Below are 26965 nucleotides of genomic sequence, written 5' to 3'. Positions count from 1 at the left end.
AATCAAACTCTATAATACTTTTTGATTAAAGTGCTTGCAGAAGGACAGCTTAGTGGTTTGGGAGGGTGCCCTGTAAGTGTAACCATGGAAGGATTATGCAGTTATATGATGCTGGTGGCAGGGATCAAATAAACATTCAGCAGAGGGAGAAAACCCAAAGAGAGAAGGCAAATGCTTTTCAGAGAGCTGTTTGTAATTATGAATACACTCTAGACACCTTTTTTTTTTTTTTTGAGACAGAGTCTCACTCTGTCACCCAGGCTGGAGTGCAGTGGTGCAATTTCGGCTCCCTGCAACTTCTGCCTCCCATGTTCAAGCGATTCTCCTGCCCCAGTCTCCCAAGTAGCTGCGACTGCAGGCGCACACCACCACGCCCGGCTAATTTTTTGTATTTTAGTAGAGACGGGGTTTCACTGTGTTGCCCAGGCTGGTCTCAAACTCCTCAGCTCAGGTAATCCGCCTGCCTTAGCCTCCCAAAGTGCTGGGATTACAGACGTAAGTCACCGTGGCCAGCCTGAAAACATTTTTTAGTAAACAAGACTGATTTATTTATTTTTTTGGTGGCACACTTGTTGCTCTTTTAAAGCAGGGCTATGATTTCTTTTTTTCTTCAGACAGGGTCTGCTCTGTTGCCCAGGCTGGAGTCAGTGGCATAATCATGGCTTACTGCAGCCTTGACCTCCCCAGCTCAAGCAATCCTTCTATCTCAGCCTCCTGAGTAGCTGGGACTACAGGCATGCGCCACCATGCTCAGCTAATTAAAAAAAAATTTTTTTTCTTTTTTTTTTTTTAGAGATGGGGGTTTCACTCTGTTGCCCAGGCTGTTTGCAATCTCCTGGGCTCAAGAGATCCTCCCATCTTGACCTCCCAAAGTATTAGGATTACAGGCATAAACCACTGTAATGGGCCAGCTATCTATAATTCTAATCACAGGATGAAATGAGGCTAGACTTTATATATATTTTTCTCACACACACACACACAGAGGAATATATATATATACACACATATATACATATAGGAACACATACAACTGGGAACTTAGATTTCAGGAGGGTTCCTACCATTCCTTAGATGATAATAGTGAATCATTGTGCCTAAACTATGTAAACAATACATATATATGTGTGTATATATATTCCTATTCATCTTTGTCTTATAATAGGCTTTATATTGATAGAGAACTCTGATGCTAATGCCTGGGGTCAGATTTGAAATGCAGCAGAACAGGAAGTCATTCATAGAGGCCAAGAGGGCAGCAAAGTAATCAGAGATGAACTCCTTCGAACATATGTTTCATAGAGGCACATGAACAGAAGTGCAGGCTTGGTGATAATCTCAGTTTTATCATTTTTTAAGCCCGTAGACTCTGGGCAATTTGCTCTCTTTGTCTGTTTCTAAAACTCTAAAGTGTAGCTAATATTTTGCAAGGTTGTTGTGAGGATTAACAATATATAATGTAAGATGACTGCACATTGGACCTACTATTGGTACTTGGTTCATGAAAAATAATTTTTGTTAGTCAAATGAGGCCTAATAGCAAGAAGAAAGAATTCTTAAGCCACCTTTGGGATACTAGTTAACATTTTGGCATCTGTACCCAATTGCCTTAATAGAGCCTATAGGGTCTTTAACGAAACATAAACAATTCCCTCAACTTCTAACCTTTTAACTCTTGGCCCTAAAGCTATTCAGCAAGAATGCAGCATGATTTGGCAATCACCACTATTACCCTCATCCCACTGTCAAACATAGCCAGCCCAGGAATAATTTTTAACACTTATGGATTTAGACTTTAATAAGCTTTACCAACTAGAATTAAGGTATTTTATTTTTAGTTGACTCTCTCCTTGCCCTCATTCAGTCCTTGTGCAGAAAAGAGTTAACATCGCTGGCCTGAGATTCCTATTCTTTGAAAGGCCTGTTTACATGGTTGGCCTCTGGCTGGCAACTGGGAACTTAGATTTCAGGAGGGTTCCTACCATTCCTTAAATGATAATAGTGAATCATTGTGCCAAACTACGTAAACAATACAATTTTTATGCTGAACATTTGCTTTCTTTTCGGGAGCCTGGAATTTTGATATGTGCTAGGCAGAGAGGGTACTTTGGTGACCAGCCCCCTTAGGCACTGAGTCTCTACTAAGCTTTCTGGATTGGCAACATTTCACACATGTTGTTACAACTCATTGCTGGAGGAATTAACTGCATCCTGTGTATCTTCACTGATAGAAGAATTCTCGCAAGCTTCTGCCTGGTTTCTTCTGTACTTTGCCCCATCCTCCTTTTGCCTTTGTTGAGTCAGCTTTGTATCCTTTCACTTTAATAAACCATGTAAGTACAACAACTAAATGCTCAGTCCTGTGAGTCATCCTAGTGAATTATCAAACCTGAGGGGTTGAATGAGTCTGGGTTCTCGAGAAAGAATAGAATATTCTCCAGAGCAAGAACCAGTGATGGGGGAGGAGATATTGAGGTTGATTTACTATGAGAATTGACTCACATGATTATGGAGACTGAAAAGCCTGCACTCTGGTCAGCAAGCGGGACACTCAAGAGAGTTGATGGTGTAGTTCCAGTCTGAGTCCAGAAGCCTGAAAAGCAGAAGTGCTGATGGTGTAAGTTTTAGTTTGAGAGGGCCTGAGAACCAGGAGAGCCATTTGTGTAAGTTCCATTCTGAGTCTGAGTCCAAAGTCAGGAGAAGACTGATGTCCCAATTCCAAGACAGTCAGGCAGTGAGAAATTCTTTCTTAGCCTTTTATTCTATTCAGGCCTTTCATGGATTGCATGAGTTCCACCCACATTGGGGAGGGCAGTCTTCTTCAGTCTACTGATTCCAATGCTGATCTCATACAGAAACACCTTCACAGTTACACCCCAAAATAATGTTTAGCCACATACCTGAGCATCCCATAGCCCGGCCAAGCTGACACATAAAATTAACTATTATAGAAGTGTCCTGGGACTCCCTCATACAAGCATACTTCAGTTTTGGCTCTGTACAGACTAGAAAATAAGCCTTTTCCAGCCTCAAGCTCTTTCCAGCACGTCTTGTGTTTCATTGATAAATTGGATACATTATATCCTACCTCAAAGGGTGCTGTGAAGAATAAATGAGAATGTATGTTCATTTATTTCATTCAATAAAAACAGTGGCTTCCTATGTGCCAGACGCTGTGCCAGACAGAGGGGGATATGTGGTAGACACAGGGTGGCATGAGATGTGGCTCAAGGGGTTAGCAGGGGCTAAATCATGCAGGGATTGGGAAGTCACGGTTAGAACTCAATTTTTTTTTTGAGACAGGATCTCGCTCAGTCACAGCCCAGGCTGGAGTGCAATGGCACAATCTCATCTCACTGCAACCTCCGCCTCCTGGGTTCAAGTGATTCTTGTGCCTCATCCTCCTGAGTAGCTGGGATTATGTGCACCACCACACCCAGCTAATTTTTTTGGATTTTTAGTAGAAATGGGGTTTCACCATATTGGCCAGGCTGGTCTCGAACTCCTGACCTCAAGTGATCTGCCCATCTCGGCCTCCCAGCGTGCTAGGATTACAGGTGTGAACCACTGTGCCCAGCCATAACTTTTTAATTCTAAATGCAATGGGAGGCTGTTCGTGGTGGCTCACATCTATAATCCCGGTGTGTCTGGAATTGGTGGGTTCTTGGTCTAACTGACTTCAAGAATGAAGCCACGGACCCTCCCCGTGAGTGTTACAGTTCTTAAAGGTGGCATGTCTGGAGTTTGCTCCTTCTGATGTTCAGATGTGTTCGGAGTTTCTTCCTTCTAGTGGGTTCATGGTCTCGCTGGCTCAGGAATGAAGCTACAGATCTTCCCCGTGAGTGTTACAGTTCATAAAGACAGTGTAGACCCAAAGAGTGAGGAGTAGCAAGATTTATTGCAGAGTTAAAGAACAAAGCTTCCACAGTGTGGAAAACGACCAGGGCAGTTTACCACTCACTGCTGGCTCAGGCAGCCTGCTTTTATTCTCGTATCTGGCCCCACCCACATCCTGCTGATTGGTCCATTTTACAGAGAGCCAATTGGTCTGTTTTACAGAGAGCTGATTGGTCCGTTTTGACAGGGTGCTGATTGGTGCGTTTACAATCCCTGAGCTAGACACAAAAGTTCTCTACATCCCCACTAGATTAGCTATATACAGAGTGTCGATTGGTGTATTTACAAACCCTGAGCTAGACACAGAGTGCTGACTGGTGCATTTACAAACCCTGAGCTAGACACAGAGTGCTGACTGGTGCATTTACAAACCTTGAGCTAGATACAGAGTGCTGATTGGTGCATTCACAATCCCTTGGCTAGACATAAAGATTCTCCAAGTCCCCACCAGATTAGCTAGACACAGAATGCTGATTGGTGCATTTACAAACCTTGAGCTAGACACAGAGTGGCCATTGGTGTATTCACAATCCCTTAGCTAGACATAAAGATTCTCCAAGTCCCCACCAGATTAGCTAGATACAGAGTGCCAATTGGTGCATCCGCAAACCCTGAGCTAGACACAGGGTGCTGATTGGTGTGTTCACAAACCTTGAGCTAGACACAGAGTGCTGATTGGTGCACTCACAATCCCTTAGCTAGACGCAAAGGTTCTCCAAGTCCCCACTACACTCAGAAGGCCAGCTGGCCTCACCCAGTGGATCTTGCACTGGGGTCGCAGGTGGAGCTGCCCGCCAGTCCCACACCATGCGTGCACACTCCTCAGCCCTTGGGCGGTCGATGGGACTGGGTGCCGTGGAGCAGGGGGCGGCGCTCGTCGGGGAGGCTCAGGCAGCGCAGGAGCCCACAGCCGGGTCGGGGAGGTGCGGGGGAGACTCAGACATGGCAGGCTGCAGGTTCCAAGCCCTGCCCCACGGGGAGGCAGCTAAGGCCTGGCGAGAAATTGAGCACAGCTCTGGTGGGCCAGCACTGCTGGGGCACCCCATGCACCCTCCACAGCTGCTGGCCTGGGTGCTAAGCCCTTCACTGCCCGGGGCCACTCCGAGCGTGGGGCCTGCCAAGCCCACGCCCACCCGGAGCTCTAGCCAGCCCGCAAGTGCAGCTCACAGCTCCAGTTCCCGCCCTTGCCTCTCCCTCCACACCTCCCCGCAAGCCGAGGGAGCCGGCTCCGGCCTCGGCCAGCCCAGAGAAGGGCTCCCACGGTGCAGCGGCGGGCTGAAGGGCTCCTCAAGCACAGCCAGAATGGGCGCCGAGGCCGAGGAGGCACCGAGAGCGAGCAAGGACTGCGAGGGCTGCCAGCACGCTGTCACCTCTCACGGGCACTTTGGGAGGCCAAGGTGGGTGGATCAGTTGAGGCCAGGAGTTTGAAACCAACCTGGCCAACATGGCGAAACCCTGTCTCTATGCAAAAATTAGCCAGGTGTCGTGGTGCATGCCTGTAATCCCAGCTACTTGGGATGCTGAGGCATGAGAAGCGCTTCAACCTGGGAGGAAGAGGGTTGCAGAGAGCCGAGATGGTGCCACTATGCCCCAGCCTGGGTGACAGAGTGACACTCTGTTTCAAATAAATAGATAAATAAATAAAATGTAAATGCAATGAGATGCTCCTTAGGGGAGGTTTAGCATTGTGCCTGGTAAACAGCAAGCACTCAGCATATGCTTGCTATTAAGGATTACCACCAAGATGCTCTGTCAACATCTAAAATCAAACCCAGTCATCTTTTTGCTGTTATTGAGTTCACTGCTTTTTTTTCTAAGGCACCCAGTTCTATCACCTAGACTAGAAAATTCAATCATCTTTAATTCTTCATTCTCCTTTATTCCCTTTCTGCCAAAGTTTTTTATTTTATTTTTTTGAGATCGCGTTTTGCTTTTGTTGCCCAGGCTGGAGTGCAGTGGCACGATCTCACTGCAACCTCCCCCTCCTGGGTTCAAGCGATTCTCCTGCCTCAGCCTCCCGAGTAGCTGGGATTACAGGCATGTGCCACCATGCCCAGCTAATTTTGTATTTTTAGTAGAGATGGGGTTTCTCCATGTTGGTCAGACTGGTCTTGAACTCCCGACCTCAGGTGATCCACCCACCTCAGCCTCCCAAAGTGCTGGGATTACAGGCATGAGCCACTGCACCTGGCCTAATTTGCTTTTTTTGTCTCTTACATTTGATCCTGAGCTAATATCTTGTGGAACCTATTTCTTCTCTAAAATGGGGATAATACCTTGTAAGATTGAGGATCAAATGAGGTAAATGAATGTAAATTGCTTAGCATGTGGCAAAAACTCACTAAAGATTGGCTGTTATTACTTTGGGCTAGGAACTGGAGATACATAGATGAACAAAAGGAAGCTCACCTTGAAAAAAATGAGCTCTTTCTACAAATTAATTTTTTTTTTTCTTTGAGATGGAGTCTCACTCTGTCACCCAGGCTGGAGTGCAGTGGTGCAATGTTGGCTCACTACAACCTCTGCCTCCCAGGCTCAAGCGATTCTCCTGCCCCAGCCTCTCAAAGTAGCTGGGATTGTAGGTGCTTGCCACCACACCCAGCTAATTTTTATATTTTTAGTAGAGATGGGGTTTCACCATGTTGACCAGGCTGGTCTTGAACTCCTGACCTCAGATGATCCACCCGCCTCGGCCTCCCAAAGTGCTGGGATTATAGGCGTGAGCCACGGCGCCTGGCCACTACAAATTAATTTTAAAGCTCCACCTTTACTCCCACCTGCTCCAAAATCCAATCTGCTAATAGGATAAAGCCTAGATTTCTTAAAAAGCAGATATTCAGGTTCCTTGAGTTAGCTGCCCTACCTTTCAGCTTTTTCACCTCCTACCTCACAGACCAAACTAAGGCATTTGCTATTACATATTCCTTTTGGTTTATCCACTCTTTACACTGCCATTTCCTCTTCCTGGAAACCCCATATTCCTTTTACTGCAAGCATCCATTCATTCTATCTTTGGAGGCTCAGTTCGTACTACAAAACTCTTTTGTGGGGCCAGGCATGATTGCTCACACCTGTAATCCCAGCACTTTGGGAGGCCAAGGTGGGAGGATTGCTTGAGGTCAGGAGTTCAAGACCAGCCTGGGCAACATGGCAAAACTGTCTCTACTAAAAATACAAAAATTAGCCAGACATGGTGGTGTGCGCCTGTAGCCCCAGCTACTCGGGAGGCTGAGGCACAAGAATCACTTGCACCTGGGAAAGCAGAGGTTGCAGTGAGTCAAGATTGTGTCACTACACTCCAGCCTGGGCGATAGAGCAGGACCCTGTCTCAAAAACAAAAAAATAAAGAAAACCTCTTGTACTAGTTATATACTCATCTATTCAGCAATTATTCAGTGCCTACTCTGTTCTAGGTGCTTAAGATATATATGTAAATAAGACAAAGGGGCTGGGTGCGATGGCTCACGCCTGAAATCCTAGCACTTGGGAGGCCGAGGCAGGTGGATCGTTTGGGGCCAAGAGTTTGAGACCAGCTGGCCCAACATGGCAAAACACTGTCTCTACTAAAAATACAAAAATTAGCTGGGCGTGGTGGCGTGTGCCTGTAGTCCCAGCTACTCGGGAGGCTGAGGCACAACAATCACTTGAACCCGGGAGGCGGAGGTTGCAGTGAGCCGAGATTGTGCCACTGCACTCCAGCCTGGGTCACAGAGTGAGACTGTCTCAAAAAAAAAAAAAAAAAGACAAAGCTTGTGCCCTCAAAGCGTGTACATTATTGGGGAAGTCAGACATAAAACAACATGTATGTCAGGTATTAATAAGTATGGTGAAGACCATACATATATATCCTATCTAAAGTACAAGCTCAAGGGCTGGAGCTATGTCTTACTAAAAATCTTTGCTGTTCTCACATAGCACCTTATATTTGTAGATGCTTAATATTTTTGGATAAATAATATCCTGGAGGTTTTTATACTGTCAAATGTTAAATTGCTAGAGCAACATAACTGCATTCAAGTTCAACAAATCAGTCTTTTGTGCCTGCTTATGCACAATTCTCTTGTTGAGAACTATGAAGGTTGAAGCAAACCTTTTTTTTTTTTTTTGAGACAGTGGCTTGCTCTGTCACCCAGGCTAGGGTGCAGTGGCATATCATCAACGTCAACCTTCTGGGCTCAAGTGATCCTCCTGCCTCAGCCTCCCAAGTAGCTGGGACTACAGGCCCATGCCACCATGCCTGGTTAATTAAAAAAAACTTTTTTTGTAGAGATGGGGGTCACACTATGTTGTCCAGGCTGGTCTTGGCTTAAGCCATCCTCCTGCTTTGACCTCCCAAAGTGTTGGGATTACAAGGCATGAGTCACTGTGCCCAGCCAGACCTATACTTTTCAAATGTAAAAATTTATTTTCTAGCCAACATGTCCTATTTGGTGGTCTGGGTGTTAAAGAGTACAGACTCAGCTGGGAGCAGTGGCTCACGCCTATAATCCCAGCACTTTGGGAGGCTGAGGCGGGCGGATCACGAGGTCAGGAGATTGAGACCATCCTGGCTAACACAGTGAAACCCCATCTCTACTAAAATACAAAAAATTAGCCGGGTGTGGTGGCGGGTGCCTGTAGTCCCAGCTACTCGGGAGGCTGAGGCAGGAGAATGGCATGAACCCGGGAGGCAGAGCTTGCAGTGAGCTGAGATCGTGCCACTGCACTCCAGCCTGGGCAACAGAGCGAAAAAAGAGTGCAGACTCTAAATTGGAGTCCTGAGTCCAAATGATGACTCTGGTAATTTCATAGCCTTAGTTACACAAACCTAAGATAGGGTAAGTAAGAGTACCTACCGTATGGGGTTGTTAAGGATAATTAAATGAGTTCCTGGCATATAGTATACTTGATCCTTGAACAACATTCAAGGGTCAGCTTACACATGAAATTTCTTTCACCTCTGCCACCCCTGAGACAGTGAGACAAACCCTCCTTTTCAGACTACTCAATGTGAAGATGACAAATATAAAGACCTTTATAATGATCCACTTCTACTTAATGAATATTGAATATATTTTATCTTCCTTATAGTTTTAATAACATTTTCTCTAGCTTACTTTACTGTAAGAATATAGTATATAATACATAAAACAGCCGGGCGTGGTGGCTCATTGCCTGTAATCCCAGCACTTTGGGAGGCCGAGGCGGGTGGATCACAAGGTCAGGAGATCGAGACGATCCTGGCCAACATGGCAAAACCCCGTCTCTACTAAAAATACAAAAATCAGCCGGGTGTGGTGTCGTGCGCCTGTAGTCCCAGCTACTCTGGAGGTTGAGGCAGGAGAATCGCTTGAACCCGGGAGGCGGAGCTTGCAGTGAGCCAAGATCACACCACTGCACTCCAGCCTGGTGACACAGCAGGACTCTGTCTACCGAAAAAAAAAAAAACAAAAAACAAAAAAAAGAAGACATAAAACATAGAAAACTAGTGTTACTGTTTAAGTCAGTAGGCTACTGAGGGGTCAAAAGTTATATGTAGATTTCTGACTGCACAGCGGTGGGATCCATGGACGTACCTGTGAGAATATAGGTATTTCAGGAAGCTTCTTAAACAAAAGTAATTTAGAACAAAGACCTTTTAAAAAAATTACAAATTGATAACTGAACAAAAAGAACATTTGGTTAAGTTTAAAGAATCTAGAAAAGATCCATTTTCCTCCAAACAGATTTATTGAATATAGCAAAATTCTATATACAAAGTGACCTGGAACTGCTGCTTCAAAACATGATCCTTTCTTACTATCTTGATAGTCGGTCCATAGAGCATTAGAAAGCAACTGACTCTTAAATAAATAGAAAAGTGCCCAATGCACATTAAATGAATGGCCTAACTACTGGAACTTTAGTATTTCTATAAGGTAATTAACACAGGTAGGATCCAGTTCCTATGACAGGCTGCTGAAGAACAGATATGAGGTGTCAAGAGGCCATTTTGTGCACTGCCACTGTGATGCCATCATGTTTCTGGATCATAATGTTCCTGAAATGCAAGGAAGAAAATATTCAGTAAAACGTTATCAGTGGGACTTCACTGTAAGATTAAAGATGTTGTTTGGTTTAGGATACAATATATAAAATAATGTAATTGTTTCTGTGTATAAAAGCAATATTTAAACATAATAAAACATTTGGGAAATATATAAACATACAGCATATGAACATGAAATGAATCCTTAATCCTACTACACACAGACAACCACTGTTAATATTTCCCTGGTTCTTTGTTTTGGTTTTTTTAGGCACTGTCTTGCTATGTTGCCCAGGCTGGCCTCAAACTCCTGGGTTCAAGCAATCCACATAGCACCTTATATTTGTAGATACCTAATATTTTTGGATAAATAATATCCTGGAGGTTTTTATACTGTCAAATGTTAAATTGCTAGAGCAACAGAACTACATTCAAGTTCAACAAATCAGTCTTTTGTGCCTGCATATGCATAATTCTGTTGTTGAGAACTATAAAGGTTGAAGTGAACCTTTTTTTTTTTTGAGACAGTGGCTTGCTCTGTCTGTCCTGCTTCAGCCACCTCAGTAGCTGGAACTACAAAAAAAAGGCTTTCCTGGTCCTTGTTTTCTTTGCATGTATATGATACAGTCATGTGCTGCATAACAATGCTTCAGTCAACAGTGGACCCTACATATGATGGTGGTCCCGTAAGATTATAATGGAACTGAAAAATTCCTATTGCCTAGTGACCTTTTAACTGTCCCAGCATTACACAGCACAACACACTACTCACATGTTTGTGGTAATGCTGGTGTAAACAAATTGTGCTGCCAGTCATAAAAAGTATAGCACATACAGTTATGTACAGTACATAACGCTTGATAATAATAAATGACTATGCTATGGTTTATGTATTTACTATACTTTTTTTCTTTTTTTTGAGATGTAGTCTTGCTCTGTTGCCCAGGCTGGAGTGCAGTGGCATGATCTCAGCTCACTGCAACCTCTGCCTCCCAGGTTCAAGCAATTCTCCTGCCTCAGCCTCCTGAGTAGCTAGGATTACAGGTGCCTGCCACGATGCCTAATTTTCGTATTTTTAGTACAGACAGGGTTTCACCGTGTTGGTTAGGCTGGTCTCGCACTCCTTACCTCAAGTGATCTGCCCGCCTTGGCCTCCCAAAGGGCTGGGATTACAAGTGTGAGCCACCATGCCCGGCCCACTTTTCATCATTATTTTAGAGTATACTACTCCTACTTATTAAGACAAGGTTAACTATAAAACAGCCTCAGACAGGTCCTTTAGGAGGTATTCCAGAAGGTATCATCATTACAGGAGATGACAGCTCCATGCACGTTACTGCCCTGGATGACCTTCCAGTGGGAGATGTGGAGGTAGAAGACAGTAATATTGATGATCCTGACCCTGTGCAGGCCTAGGCTAATGTGTGTTTCTTCTTTGTTTTTAACAAAAAAGTCTAAAAAGTGAAAAAAAAAAATTTAGAAAAATAATTTTTGTACAGCTGTACAATTGTTTTAAGTGTTATTATAAAGGTCAAAAAATTTATTGACTCACTCAGAGCAACTTCCAGTCTTGTAAGCTCCATTCATGGTAAGTGCCCTATTCAGATATACCTTTTAAAAAATTTCTCTATACCGTATTTTTACTGTATCTTCTTTATGTTTAGATACATAAATACCACAGTTATAACTGCCTACATTATTTAGGCTACAAATCTTTGTAGTCTAAGAGCAATACAGCCTAGGTGTGTAATAGGGTATACCACCTAGGTTTAAGTACACTCTATGATGTTCATACAACAAAATTGCCTGACACATTTCTCAGAACGTATCCCCATTGTTAAGCAATGCATGACTGTATGTTTTTTCTTTTTACAAGGCTGTGATAGTAGCAGTTGTATATATATACTTTTTTTCACATATTATTCTGAGGACCATCACTTGGAATATCTTTAGTAATTTTATTACTTTAGAAGTAATTTTTGTCTGGGCGCAGTGACTCATTCCTGTAATCCCAGCACTTTGGGAGGCTGAGGTGGGCAAATTACTGGAGGCCAGAAGTTCGAGACCAGCCTGGTAAACACGGTGAAACCTCATCTCTACAAAAAAATACAAAAATTAGCTGGGTGTGGTAGTGCACACCTGTAGTCTCAGCTACAGCTCGGGAGGCTGAGTTGGGTGAATCACTTGAGCCTAGTGGGGTTGAGGTCACAGTGACCCATGATCACAACACTGTACTCCAGCCTGGTGACAGAGCAACACCCTGTCTCAAAAAGAAAAAAAAAAAAGTAATTTTTATTCTCTGATTAGTTTTCCTTTGTGCTATTTATTACTTTCTTTTTGTTGTTAAACTGATAGCTTCTGCCAATTCTGATTCTTCATTTAAATAGTATTGTGGCCTGAGAGCACATTAGCTTTAGGGATCAACTTGTCTGTTCCTGTGGTCCAAACGATTAAGAACTTTTCCCAAAGTAGTCTGAATAAGGAATCATTGATGAACAAAGGGTCAGCCCCGGCCAATTTTACCAGGAATTTTTCTGAACAAAAAGGAAAGGATCTGCTGAAATCTACTCACCCATTATCTGATTCTAGACACACCACAGGAATATCAGTGGGGTCAGAGGTTAGTTTAGCTGCTTGCTGGGCTAGAACAGATATCACTCCAGCATGCTCATCTGACAGGGTCCCACGGCCTGGAAAATAGAGATGATATATGTCACCTGATTGCTCATAGAGTATTTCTGCTAGAATAAGCTAGCTGGCTATTTTAAAATGTCAACAGAATTGTCTTTTTATTAACGTTTGTATTAGTCTGTATATATTATAGTAACTAAATCTCGGGTACAAAAGTACCTATAAATTCTAGGTACGAAAATTAATTACTAAGTGTACTTTACAATATATTTCTGCATATAAAGGCAACACAAAGTTAACTGTACCTGAAATCAAACCAGGTAATAGACATGCCACTATGGCAGAGCATATGGATGTATTATTACTATACAAAACATTTTGACCAGATCCGATGCTGACGTTTGGGCCTTGAAGGTTTCTGGAAGGAACTCATTTAGTTTTAGATTTCCATACCTGAATTTCAGTCTTTCCATTAGTGAGCCTGGCAAATGCTTCCAAAAATTTACCCTTTTTCTCCCAAATGACTGATCTGCATGTTAAACATAACTGAGTTACACAGATTACCTCTTTCAGTTACCCTTCCAGTAAAAATTCAGAGCTTTAAACATTCCTGTGTTAGGAGCAACAAGTCTTGGGTTTACTAGTTGTCACTAATTAACTGAATGCTTTACTTATTTACCTTTCCAAACTTATTTCCTCATCTGTAATTGCTACCATTTATTAAGTATTATGTCTCAGTTCTATGTAAGCATTTTATACATATTATATAACCTTAAAATATTGTGATTAGGCCAGGTGTAGTGGCTCATTCCTGTAATCCCAGCACTTTGGGAGGCGGAGGTGGGTGGATCACCTGAGATAAGGAGTTCGAAACCAGCCTGGCCAACATGGTGAAACGCTGTATCTACTAAAAATACAAAAATTATCTCGGCGTGGTGGCAGGCGCCTGTAATCCCAGCTACTCAGGAGGCTGAGGCAGGAGAATTGCTTGAACCTGGGAAGCGGAGGTTGCAGTGAGCCAAGATCGTGCCACTGCTCTCTAGCCTGGGCGACAGAGCAAGACTTAGTCTCAAAAAAAAAAAAAAAAAATGTGATTAAGAGGCCTCAGGACCAGACAAAAATCCTAGCTTAACGACTTACTAGCTGTATGACCTCAGGCAAGTTATTTAACCTCTGTGTATCAGTTTCTTTTTTTATTTTTTGAGACAGAGTCTCGCTCTTAGTCGTCCAGGCTGGAGTGCAATGGTGCAATCTCGGCTCACTGCAACCTCTGCCTCCCAGGTTCAAGCGATTCTCCTGCCTCAGCCTCCCGAGTAGCTGGGATTACAGGCACCTGCTACCATGCCTGGCTAATTTTTTTTGCATTTTTAGTAGAGATGTGGTTTCACCATGTTGGCCAGGCTAGTCTCGAACTCCTGACCTCAGGTGATCCACCCACCTCCGCCTCCCAAAGTGCTGGGATTACAGGTGTGGGCCACCGCACCCGGCGCCTTTTTAAAATTTTAAAAAAACATATATATATATATTATATATATTTTTATTTTTAAAATTTTTTTTTTTTTTTTTTTTTTTTTTTTTATTATATATATATGTTTATTTTAAAAATAGAGATGGGGGGGTCTCACTGTGTTGCACAGGCTGGTTTTGAACTCCTGGGCTCAAGTCATCTGCCCACCTTGGCCTCCCAAAGTGCTGGGATTACAAGCGTGAGACACTGCACCTGGCCCCTCAATTTCTTTTTCTACCTCCCTGGGTTGTTATGAGGAATAAAAGAGTATATGTAAAGCACTTACAATGGTGATTGCCACATAACAGCTCGATAAATATAATTCTATGATTATTACCATTATTAAATAACAACCCAGTGAAGAAAATGAAGCCCTAAAAGGTAGTTTTTTGGTCCACGTTCACACTACTAACAAATGAAAGAGCAAGGTGTTGAGACCAGGTATGTCCAACACTGAAATCCCATTTTACTGCCTATTCACTTCTTGTTTAGCGTAGTTGAGCTTAAAAATTGTACACCACCCACCTTGCTGGGTTGTTGTGAAAATTAAAGATAATGTATTTAGAGCCTAGCAGTCTCAGCATATGGCATACATTCAATAAATAGTTAACAGCTGTCATTATCTGAAATCCTTTCTAGACTCAATTTAAAATGATACAAATATTATTTTTAGTAGAGACAACTATTTATTGCTATAGGACTGCAAGGAACATCTTCCTTCATAAATACCAACTGAAAAGTTTCAATTTTCTGATACTGTTATTTGGAGATAATTTCTACTCTCAAACTCAGAACTGGCAAGGTAACAGGAAATAAAAACTAGAAAATAATGGCACGCTAGGCTCCAAGTCAACATCAGATGCTATGCAATTCATCAAATAGTTGGTATGAGAGATACTTACAACCCAGATTAAGTCCTTGTGAATCTGTGCACAGGACTCCAACAATGGAGGGATTCTTCATTCTAATTCCAGGAACACAAGAGAGTTGAAGTACATAATGGGAGAAAAAAGACTTAAATAAGTACAAACATACAGGTGTTCTATGTACCAGGCATTGTTTAAGTGCTTTAAATCAATGTTTCTCAATCTTTTTTCATTGTCACACCCTAAGAAAAAAATTAAGTTCTAGGGTCGGGCGCGATGGCTCACGCCAGTAATCCCAGCACTTTGGGAGGCCGAGGTGGGCGGATCACCTGAGGTCAGGAGCTCGAGACCAGCCTGACCAACACGGAGAAACCCCGTCTCTACTAAAAATACAAAATTAGCCGGGCGTGGTGGCGCATGACTGTAATCCCAGCTACTCGGGAGGCTGAGGCAAGAGAATCGCTTGAACCCGGGAGGCAGAGGTTGCAGTGAGCCGAGATCGCGCCATTGCACTCCAGCCTGGGAGACAAGAGCGAAACTCTGTCTCAAAAAAAAAAAGAAAAAAAATTAAGTTCTAATTAGTTAATTGAAATAAACCAGTTTCTCTCTGATGAGAGAAAAAAAATGTGCTAAGTACTGCTGAGTTTTGGAGGGCCACAAACACTGCGTGAAAAACATCTAGAATGTTTTCACTCTTGTTAAAAACGCATGTTTTAGTACTAACTCATTTAAAACAACTTAAAAAACTCAAGTTACCTCCTGGAGGGTAAGTGGAAGCTGAGGGACATCGGTGAGAGGCAGGTGTCTCTCTGTACCCTTTATACTTTTCCAGTTTTGAATTTTACATAGATACTGCTTGTTCGAAAAATTTAAAGAATGATTTTTTTATCTACTTAAGCACCAAGTAACTGATAGGTTACACACAGGAGATACATGTTTGTTTACACTGCAGGGCTCGACTCTGCACAACTGGCACAATCTTCCCAAAAGTCAACCCGTTTCCTAAAACTTCCGCAGAACCACCCTGACCGTAAAGACGATTTCAACAACGAGATAGGTAGTTTTGGCCCGTAGCCTGGGCCCGGGAGACTCGCTCAAGAGGGAATGTGCGGTGCCCGGCAGGATTTTAATTCTGGGTCACCCGCCCCGCCCTGCGGCCTTGGGTAGGGCTTAGCCCCCTCATCCCATGTCCCGGGGGTCGCGTGACGTCCCCGAGACGCCCTGCCCGGTACTCGCAGCTCGCGCCTTTCGTTCCGCTCAAGTTCCTCCGCCGCGACCTCAGGACAGGCCGAAGAGGCGCGCACTACTCACGTGTCTTCCAAGTGCTGCTCCAAGGTCGCCTCCATCCCACCCACCGACCACCCCGGCTCAGAACCCAGCAGCACCGCACGTCCTTCTCCACCACAGGCCTCAGTCACTTGACGCGAGCGGGGCGTGGACCGTAACGGCGCCTCCAAAGGGACAAAATTGATCACGGTGCAACGTCCGCGTTCTTTACTGGAAAACATCACTGCGCTTCCGCCGCACAGAGCCTGGCGAAGGCTTGAGCTGCCCGCGCGGTGACCGTCGAGGTGACCCGCAGCTGGCTCCATGGCGGAACCGGCCGGCACGGATTATTCCCCTCTCGGGAGAGAGGTCTGCAGCTGGGCCTCAGTGCTTCAGTTGGTGGCCTGGCATTTTGTGTCAGTGTTTTTTAACCTTTGGACCCTAGTTCAACCGACTCCGAGACCTAGGGGACACATCTTAAGTTTTACAGTAACCCAGGGGTCAGACAGGGTCTGATCTAGCCTGTGGGGCAAGTACGGGGAAGACACGGGACCTCTGGGAGGGGGTCAATAGGCTTGTAGGGGGAAAGACGCACACAGGGACTAAAGGACGAGATGGAGCAAGGTTCAACCCCCTAGCTGAGTGTTGGCAGTGTCGGGATTTTAACGAAGACATTGGTGCTTATTATGGTGAGGGGACTCAGGACAGTTTAGGGGAAGAGAGTGGCATTTGAGTCCTAACTCGTAAGGAAGACTGGGTAGGACTACTTGAAAATAACTTTTAAAAATTAATTATAAAGCTGGTAAAAACAGAAAAACACCTATGGCCCCACTGTCCAAAGATGACTTTTAACTTCTTGGAGAATATCCTTTCAGATAGTTGTCTTTGCAAATGTATACTTTTAATGGTTTTTCGTTTGCCTTTTTAAAGTAATTTTTTTGGGGGACAGTGTCTTCCTCTGTCACCCAGGCTGTAGTGCAGTAGAACGATTATAGCTCATTGCAACCCCGACGTCCAGGGTTCAAGCTATCCTCCCCTCTCAGCCTCTCGACTGGCTAGGACCACAGCCTCAAGCCATCATGCCTGGCTAATTTTTACATTTTTTATATAGATGGGGGTCTCGCTGTGTTGTCCAGGCTGGTCTTAAACTCCTTGCTTCAATAGATCCTCCCACTCCAGCCTCCCAAAATGTGATTACAGGCTGAGTCACCACGCCCAGCATGGTTTTCTTTTGGAAGCAAAATTGACATACATACTGTAGGTACAATTCTGTAGCTGGCCTTCTTTACAGAGTTTAGAATAAATGTCTTTCCATGTCAAGTTTTCACTTACATCCTTTGTAATAGTTGCAAAATATTCCATTTTATAGCTGTATCTTAATTGTGGATTAAGGTTGGAGTGCAGTGGCACTATCATGGCTTAGTCCAGCCTCAGCCTCCTAGGTTCAAGCGATCTTCCCACCTCAGCCTCCCAAGAAGCTAGGACTACAGGGACCCACCACCACACCTAGCTAATTAAAAAAAAAACCAAAAATTGTAGAGATGGAGTCTCAGTGTGTAGCCCAGTCTCAAGTGACCTTCCCTCCTTGGCCTCCCAAAGTGCTGAGATTGCAGGTGAGCCTTTTTTTTTTTTTTGCTTTTGTTTGTTTTTTGTTTTAGCTATTACAATGCTGGTTGAATATCCTCATAGCTAAATATTTGTGCAGTTTTAAAATTTCCTTATAAGTTACTAGAAATGGAATGACTGGGTTAAAGGATATGGTCATTTTTTAAGACTCTTGATACATACTTACAAATTGCCTCCCGAAAAAGTGGTGCTAATTTACATTCAAATTGGTAAGCCTCACCCCCTCTGTGGATCATTCCTTGCTCTAAGTTTCCTCCGACTCTCTCATCTCCAGCTTTTTATTTTATTTTTTTATTTTTTATTTTCTTATTATTATACTTTAAGTTTTAGGGTACATGTGTACATGTAACAAACCTCCAGCTTTTTACTCACAGCCTACCTTCCAATCTGGGGCTCAGCTCCCAGATCGGAAGATACCAGACTTTGGTATTGAACCAGAGTCCAGTACCCTGCACTGGCATTCAGAGTCCCTTTTTATTCTGCAGCTGTCATAGTGAAGCTTGCAGCTTCCTTGAAATTCCAGTTTGTTTATTTCTTAATTTTTTTGAGATGGAGTCTTGCTCTATCGCCCAGGCTGGAGCACAGTGGCGCCATCTCAGCTCACTGCAACCTCTGCCTCCTGGTTCAAGTGATTCTTCTGCCTCAGCCTCCCGAGTAGCTGGGATTACAGGCATGCACCACCACACGTGGCTAATTTTTGTACTTGTAGTAGAGATGGGGTTTCACCATGTCGGGCAGGCTGGTCTCAAACTCCGGCCTCAAGTGATCCGCCCACCTCGGCCTCCCAAAGTGCTGGGATTATAGGCATGAGCCATTGCACCCAGCTAAAATTCCAGTTTGAATGTTATAATTCAGGGGTCTTGGACTCCTGTTCTAGAGAAATTATTCATGTTAAGTTAGGAGTAACACAGTACAGGCCATATAAGTTTTAGAAAAAGCAGTTTAAAACTTAGCATTAGAAAATATAAGTACTTCCTGGTGCAATGGCACGTGCCTATAATCCCAGCTACTCAGGAGGCTGAGGCAGGAGGATCCCTTGAGCCCAGGAGTTCAAGTCCAGCCTGGGCAATATAGTCTAGTGGCCACATTAAAAAAAGTAAAACAGCCGGGTGCGGTGGCTCACGCCTGTAATCCCAGCACTTTGGGAGGCCGAGGCAGGTGGATCACGAGGTCAGGAAATCAAGACCATCCTGGCTAACACGGTGAAACCCCATCTCCACTAAAAATACAAAAAATTCTCCGGGCGTAGTGGTGGGTACCTGTAGTCCCAGCTACTGGGGAGGCTGAGGCAGAAGAATGGCGTGAGCCCGGGAGGCGGAGCTTTCAGTGAGCGGAGATCACGCCACTGCACTCCAGCCTGGGCAACACAGCGAGACTCCGTCTCAAAAAAAAAAAAAAGTAAAACAGGGCAGGGTGCAGTGGCTTACGCCTGTAATCCTAGCACTTTGGGAGGCCGAGGTAGGCGGATCACTTGAGGTCAGGAGTTTGAGACCAGCCTGGCCAACATGGCGAAACCCCATCTCTACTAAAAATACAAAAATTAGCTGGGTATGATGGTGCGTACCTGTAGTCCCAGCTACTCAGGAGGCTGAGGCAGGAGGATCGTTTGAACTCGGGAGGTGGAGGTTGCAGTGAGCCGAGACTGAGCCACAGCACTCCAGGCTGTGCAACAGTGTGAGACTCTGTCTCAAAAAAAAGTAAAGCAGATGAAATTAATTTTAATAACATTTTATTTATTCGAACAATATATTCAAAATATTATTATTTCAACCTGTGATTGATAAAATACTAATGAGATATTTTACATTTTTTCTCCTGTACTGTCTTCAAAATCCAGGGTATATTTTTCAGTTAGCAGCACATTTCAATTCAGACCAGCTGCATTTCAAGTGCTCAGTAGCCACCTGTTTTTAGTGGTCACAGTATTGGCCAGTGTAGCCCCAGGATATCTCAAATTATCTCAAAGCTAGATCAGTGATTAAAGGATTCTCAGGCCAGGTATGGTAGTTTTCAGGCCTGGTATGGTGGTTTACGCCTGTAATCCCAGCACTTTGGGAGGCCTAGGTGGGCAGATGGCTTGAGCCCAGGACTTTGAGACCAGCCTAGCCAACGTGGGGAGACCCTGTCTCTACAAAAGCACAAAAATTAGCTGGGCATGCTGATGTGCACCTGTGGTCTCAAGTACTTTGTGTGAGGTGGGAGGATCACTTGAGCCCGGGAGGTCGAGGCTGCAGTGAGCTGAGATCGCACAACTGCACTCCAGCCTGGGTGACAGAATGAGACCCTGTCTCGAAAAAAAAAAAAGGATTCTCAGAAAGGCTGGTGATTACTTTTTCAGCTATAAGGAAGGCCTTCGAAGGGAAATCAGGTAGGAAGAGGATGATAGCTGGTTCACATGTCATTGCCACATGGGAGGTGAGAGAGCAGCCTACTCCTTACCACCCCCTTTCTCTGCCCTGCTGCTATCTTGCCCCTGTGCAGGTAGGCAATGGGAGAGGAATAGCATATATAAATTGGGCAAGTGCTAGGGGCTGGAGTGATGGTTGGAGAAAGTATCTGACCCTTAATTGTTTTCTACTTTCTTTAGCTTGTGGGGTATTTAACAATTCTTTGTTCTTAGTTTTGAGTGCCGGCAACCATTTCTGGGGTGACAGGAAAAGTTCCATGACATCCATATTAGAGCATTTGTTTCATTATATTGTAATTTTTTTATGTTTACTTTTGAAAAAGTTCATTCTTTTCTCTTTTTAATTCTTAATCTTTTTTCTTTTCTTTTTGAGGCAGGGTATCACCCAGGCTGGAGTGCAGTGGCACAATCTTGGCTCACTGCAACCTCTGCCTCCTGAGCTCGTGATTCAGCCTCCCAAGTAGCTGGGACTATAGGTGTACACTACCGTGTATGGCTAATTTTTTTTGTATTTTTTGTAGAGATGGGGTTTTGCCATGTTGCCAGGCTGGTCTCGAACTCCTGCAATTTGCTCTCCTTGGCCTCACAAAATGCTAGGATTACAGGCATGAGCTACAGCACCCAGCCCTTAATGTTTACTTTTCATAGACAGGAAGAGTGTCTTCATCTCTGCATCCCTAGTGCAACAGAGCATGATAAAAATTCAATAAATATTTATTGAAGAGTCTTGATGTCTTTTGGGAAAGGAAGTCTATGGTTACCTTTACTCTAAGGTAAAGAAATTTAGGTCCTGAACTTTAACCACCTTCTCCTCTTCTTTCTCCCCTCTTTCATAAATGAGCGCCTGGAAAATTAAAATGCCAGGAGGGTCCAGCAGAGAATACCCAAGCCCACGTGTCCTGATGGGAAGTGGGGGATAAGTAGAGAGGGAAACACAGACCCTGTATGCCATCTCACTGCTGCAGGCCCAAGGGACCCTAACTCCTCTTGTTGACTCATCAGAAGTAGAATCCTCCTGACGGTCTGTTTAAGAAGCACAGCTCTGGTAGAAAGGCTAGCTTTCCTCTGGGTACGGAGGGCTCTGCTACCCCAGGGCTGTCCACATTGGGCTGTGAATCACTCTTAAATGCTTAGGGTCACAGGCTTTCAGTGGAATGAGCCCTCATGTGCCACCAGGGGGCACCAAGGCCACAGAAAACCCTACTCAGAAGGTTCTGGGGTGAGGGAAAGGAATCCACGGGTTTGTGGAGCTGACAGAGCATGGGTGAGGATAGCATTACGCTAGGTTGGTGGCCTTGAAGTCAGATGTAAATTGGGATCCTGGCTTGGCCACTGACTATCCATGGGAACTTTGAACCTCAGAGGGCTCATTTGTGAGGTGGGGGTACCATTATCTGCCTCATCAGGTTGCGGGGAGGATTATATGAGATACTTTATGTAAGAGGTGCTGGTGCATTGTGGAAGTCAATAAATAAGTTTTGTTAAATCTGAGTAAGATTTAACCTGTTTGTTTCCTCAAGTTGCTTATAATCTAGGTGAGGACACATCTGAGAGAATAACTAATAGTTCAGTGAAGGTAAGAGCCAAATGATTGTGGTGGTCTGGCATTTACAGGAGAGGGGGATTGTGAAACAGGAATTAAAAGAAATTAAAAGAAATTCAAAAATGTGTAAGCAAAAACTCAGTTGTATGTTAAAAAAAAAAAAAACCAGTTCCCCCTGAGAAGGAGAAAGAGGTGGAGTCCTTTAAAAATTATCTGCCTGTTTTTCTGTCTGTGGCTAGTGAGCCTTATCTCTCCCTTTCCCAGGCATTGTGAAGACCCTGTTTCTCTAGCTGTGCAGCTGCAAGGTCACTAGACAGATAAACTCAAGCCGTAAAACATGTTTTTTCTTGAAAAGTAAGAAATAATGTAATGCATGTCTCAAATGAATAACTGTTTCTCGCTTCTGTAATATGCTTCCCCTCGCACAGATCTCCCCCCCACCCCATGAAATGCTTAAAAGGTAACTTAACTCTTTATTCGGGGCTCAGTCCTTTGAATGTTAATCTGACTGGCTCGGTGCACCTAAGTAATAAATAACATATGTCCTCCTCAACCCCTCAGTCTCTCTGATTCCTAGATTATCCCACTGCAATTGCAGGGCTAGATTTACAACCCTGCTTTATAAAGCTATGTTAAATGAGATCAGTATATTTTATTCTTTTTATTAGACTTTTCTATAGCATAAAAATGATAAAATACAGCAAGAAAAAAAGTCACCTGAAATTCTAGTCCTAACCCTAATATGAATTTGAAGGAGCTGGGCTAGAATGGAATAGGGTAGAATTTGCATGAAGTGGAAATGGGGACAGGCCTGTCACAAGGATCACTAGACTCTTGCTGGCAAAAGCATCTTACTGCATTCATGCTGCAGCACAGGACCCGGATGCAGAACAGGTTGGGGACACAGCCCTGCCTTCTAATAGTGGACACCATCTGAGAGCCGAGGTGTAGATTCAAGGCCTAACTCCTAATAGCGATTGGTGGTAACATCATCAGCAGTTCATATACATGGAGTGACAACGGCGTGCCAGGCAATTCAAAGGGTCGCTTGGTCCTCACAGCATTTTTGAAGTAGCTAACATCACTATCCCCCTTTTACAGTTAAAAAACAAAAACAAAAACAAAAACAAAAAAACACAAAACCCTGAGGCTCAGAAGATAACTATTTGCTGAAGGTCACCATGCTTGTAAGTGCTGGAGCCTGACCGTTAACCTCCCCACGACACTGCTTCAATTTCTGTCACTTCATCAACCACACAACCTGAGAACTGTGAGGGGATTTAGAAGACCCAGTCCAGATCTCTTATTCTACAGAGAAGAAATCTGAGGCTCAGAGAGGGGAAGGGGCTAATCTGGACCTTTAACTTCTGATTCTTAACTTTCTTTCTGGTGTTCCAACTATGCTGTACTACAAGAGGCTGTCTTAGAGCTTTAGTTAAACCAGCTTCAGAGATACTCATTATTATGGGTTGAATTATGTCTCCCCAAAATTCGTATGTCAAAGTTCTAACCCCCAGTACCTGAGAATGCGACCATATTTGGAGATAGAACCTTTACAGAGGTAATCAGGTAAAAATGAGGTCATTAGGGTAGGCCTTAGTCCAGTATGGTGTTCTCATAAAAATGGGAAATTTGGACACAGATGTACATAGAGGGAAGACGGTGTGAAGAGACATAAAGAACAGATAGTCATCTATAGCCAAGTCCTGGAACAGATCCTTCCCTAACAGCCCTCAGAAGGAAGCAGCTTCGTTGACACCTTGATTTTGGACTGCTACCCTCCAGCACGGTGAGACAATAAATTCATGTTGGTTAGGCCACCCAGTTTGTTATGGCAGCCCTAGGAAACCTTTGTGGATATATCTGCTCATATACCCATAAAGTCTACAAGTCAAAAATATCACAGACTTTTGGCAGCCCTTCATTCAAGCATTGGTTGGGAGGGTCACCCTTCCCGAGGCAAAAGGATAGAGCAAATGATCTTTCCAGCTTGCTCCCAACCTTGATCTTTGGCCAAGATATTTTTCTTTCACTGGACATTGGCCAACATTGGTGTCATGATTTATTTGACTGTGACCTTCTTGAGTCTGTTTTATATCTCTGAGCTTGACCTGTAGAAGAAGCTCAATAAATGTGGGTAGAGGGGATGAGTGGGAAAATCAGCTCCCAGCCATTCCAGTTCAAGCCTCTTCAAGCAGAAGAGGCCCACCCGAACGACCTCATTTTCACTTGATTACTCGATCTCCAAGCAATAGGTGGGGCAGGAAGCAGGGTATGTAAGGCCTGTCAATGGATGGAAGTTGAAGTTGGACACCATCTCCTAAAGTTTACAGCTGAGCCCAAATTCTGGAAAACACAAGCAAAATACATTTTAGATGGCTCAGGATGGGCTAAAGAAGTTCCAGTACAGGAAACTATTTTCCTGCTGCTTTATTAATTTTGCTACAGAGGATAAATGAGATGCAGACTTTCATATCCAAGTCTTCATTAGATGCCCAGTTAATGCAGCCATGACAAATGGGAATGAAGCCCTTATGAATAAAAAAAAGATCAACCCAGTATAAAAAATCGTAGACCAGAGAAATGAAAATTTAGAGGAGCTGATAAAATACCCTATCCTTAATTAGACTGTCGGCATACACATCAAATCAGCCTTAATGCCAAGATTTATTGGCCTTGGAATTGGGTAAATGAAATAAGTGCTTACCACTGAATGGAAAAGAAATTACCTGTATTAGAACCTATTTGTGATGCAGGCCTGTGCACTGAGGCTTTTAGTCAAACTCAGGCTTGCAGCTTCTTTTGCTCTGCATCCATTTCTACCCCGTGTTCCCCAGTGGGTTTCACAGACCCTCTTTGTGGGGTAACAATATGTACCATTGTCAACTATCTCTGCTGTTGTCCTGGAAAAATCCTTCTTGGACAGTAAAATATTTTTGTCTTTATTTCACCATCTCCAGATTAGAAGAGTGTTACTGATTCTTACCTCAGAGAAGAGAATGTCATGGAAACAAAATGACCTGCTTAGAGTTCTGCGCCCCCCAGCATGGAGAGCAGAGCGCAAAGATTTCTTCCGGACTACCACATTCTCCCTTGGAATCCAAGAACTTGTCTACTATCACAACACTTTAGTACCCTCTTGTAAGCCCCTGGACAAATTCTCTGATGCCTTGATACCTCAGTTTTCCCCCACTATAAATGGGAAGATAAATTCACTAGAAACAGTACTTACCTTGCAGTGTCATTATGAGAATTTCATGAGACAATGCAATATAAAGCTCCTAGCACAGTTCCCGGCACCATTGTAAGCACTGAACAAATGAAAGCTGTTGTCATTAGGATCTCAAGAAATGACAGCTGAGGCGAATGTGGATTAGACTGCATTCAGCATTCTTAGCTGCAAGCAACAGAAGCTGACTCTGGTTTAAAGAATAGGAAAGGAAGTTAATTAAAATGACATTGGGTAGCTTGTGGAACTGGGAGAACTGGAGAGCTCAGTCTAAGTTCTAGTGACAAAGCTTCAAATCATACGTGAGGACAATGCCCCTGCCGCTCCTGTTCCTGGCATGACCCCACACACATAACTGCCAGCAGTACCAGGGCCCCTCTGCAGGAGGAACGTAATCCTGCAATCACTGCTTCCCCTGAAGCCAGATGCCTCTGCTGCTGCCCTTCCCAGCAGTGATGGAGCCTGGATCACATACCTGGCTTTGGTTGTAGAGGAGGCTGGAGAGAAAATGCTCTGCTCTCTGTAACTGTCTTGAAAGTGGCCCGCACATAGCAAAGCCATTCAAAAGCGGGTGAGCAGCATGAAAGCATCCAGAGGGATTCTTGCTTTGCATGAGAGAGAACTCTTGCTCCCAGAGTTTGAGACCAGCAGGGACATTTTCCTCATGTGTGATTTGAAGCTTTGTCACTAGAAGCTTAGACTGAGTAGGACACCTCTGAGTGTGAATGTCCTACCTGAGTTCTCCCTCATGCAAAGCAAGAAGCCCTCTGGAGGGATTGACACCACAGCCTCTTCCATAATGTCTCCAAGCAACTTTATTGGGCAGCATTCCACTCCTTGGCAGAGGGAAGAGGTGCATTCTACCTTCTCTCCTGCATGAGCTTAGTCTAATATGGAATTTGGGAGTGTTGATCATTGTACTTTGTGCTCCTAGAGATAAGGGTCATCATAAAGCATCTCAGAGTCTCACTGTAGATCCACAGTTCCATTTCTTTATGGATCCCTTACCCTTACTTTGCCAAATTCTATGCTGATAGCAATAATAATTCCGACAGGGCTTCCTCACTCAAGGGGTTTGTGCTCTATATAGTTAATAAGCTAGAGATAATGAAAAAAAAAACCCAACTTGAATTTTGGGTAAGAGAAACTTTTCAGACCAACGATCAATACCAATAACAGCTTCCGTGCATGACCCTGCCCGGAACTTGGGGCCTGCACTACTGTTTCCAGGAAACACAATCTTTTGAAAATTTTTTTTTTTTTTTGTAGAGATGGGGTCTCATCTGTTGCCCAGGCTGGTCTCAAACTCCTGGCTTCAAGCAATCCTCCTGCTTCGGCCTCCCAAACTTCTGGGATTACAGATATGAGCCACCACGGCTTGCTGAAGGGCACCAAATTCTCGGAGAGGACTTGAATAGGGTAGGCATCTGTCTCTCCCCATTCCTTTCAGGGACAGAGCTCTCCTGGGTGGGAGAAAGAGAGAGGGAGAGGAAGGAGGATAAATAGTGAAGCACCAAACCTCAGAATCAAGGCCTTTTTCTTTTCTTTTCTTTTCTTTCCTTTTTTTTTTTTTTTTTTTTTTGAGATGGTATTTCGCTCTTGTTGCCCAGGCTGGAGTGCAATGGCGCAATCTCGGCTCACTGCAACCTCCGCCTCCCAGGTTCAAGCGATTCTCCTGCCTCAGCCTCCCGAGTAGCTGGGATTACAGGCATGTGCCACCACACCCCACTAACTTTTTTGTATTTTTAGTAGACAGGGGGTTTCTCCATGTTGGTCAAGCTGGTCTTGAACTCCCGACCTCAGGTGATCCGCCCGTCTTGGCCTCCCAAAGTGCTGAGATTACAGGCGTGAGCCACCACGCCTGGCCAGAATCAAGGCCTTTTTAAAACTTCAGTGTCTTGTCTTTAGCCTTCATGGTGCCTAGAAAAGCATCTGGCTCATAGAAGGTGTTCAGTGAATGATTGTTTCATTAGTGAAGGAATTCCC

At 44.1% G+C, this 26965-nt stretch overlaps 1 protein-coding gene and 1 long non-coding RNA gene across 2 annotated transcripts; one reads left to right on the top strand and one right to left on the bottom strand.

The window, feature by feature from the left end:
* Positions 1–9583: 9583 nt before the first annotated feature.
* LAMTOR5 (late endosomal/lysosomal adaptor, MAPK and MTOR activator 5) lies at positions 9584–16578 on the bottom strand. The gene is made up of 4 exons (XM_003267943.4): positions 16220–16578; positions 14945–15006; positions 12477–12594; positions 9584–9916 (listed from the first exon to the last, which is right to left on the bottom strand). Exons 1-4 carry the CDS (start codon positions 16498–16500, stop codon positions 9856–9858), a joined length of 522 nt encoding a protein of 173 aa, XP_003267991.1. The 5' UTR covers positions 16501–16578; the 3' UTR covers positions 9584–9855.
* Positions 16445–24977, top strand: LOC105738414. Its single transcript, XR_001114225.1, has 3 exons — positions 16445–16590; positions 20860–20980; positions 24711–24977. It is a non-coding gene; the product is annotated as an uncharacterized LOC105738414 (long non-coding RNA).
* The last annotated feature ends 1988 nt before the right edge of the window (positions 24978–26965 follow it).

Source organism: Nomascus leucogenys, chromosome 12 (genome assembly GCF_006542625.1).
Source record: "Nomascus leucogenys isolate Asia chromosome 12, Asia_NLE_v1, whole genome shotgun sequence".
In the NCBI taxonomy this organism is placed as follows: Eukaryota; Metazoa; Chordata; class Mammalia; order Primates; family Hylobatidae; genus Nomascus; species Nomascus leucogenys.
Note: the sequence above shows the minus strand (reverse complement) of the source record. Positions and strands in the feature narration are given on the sequence as shown.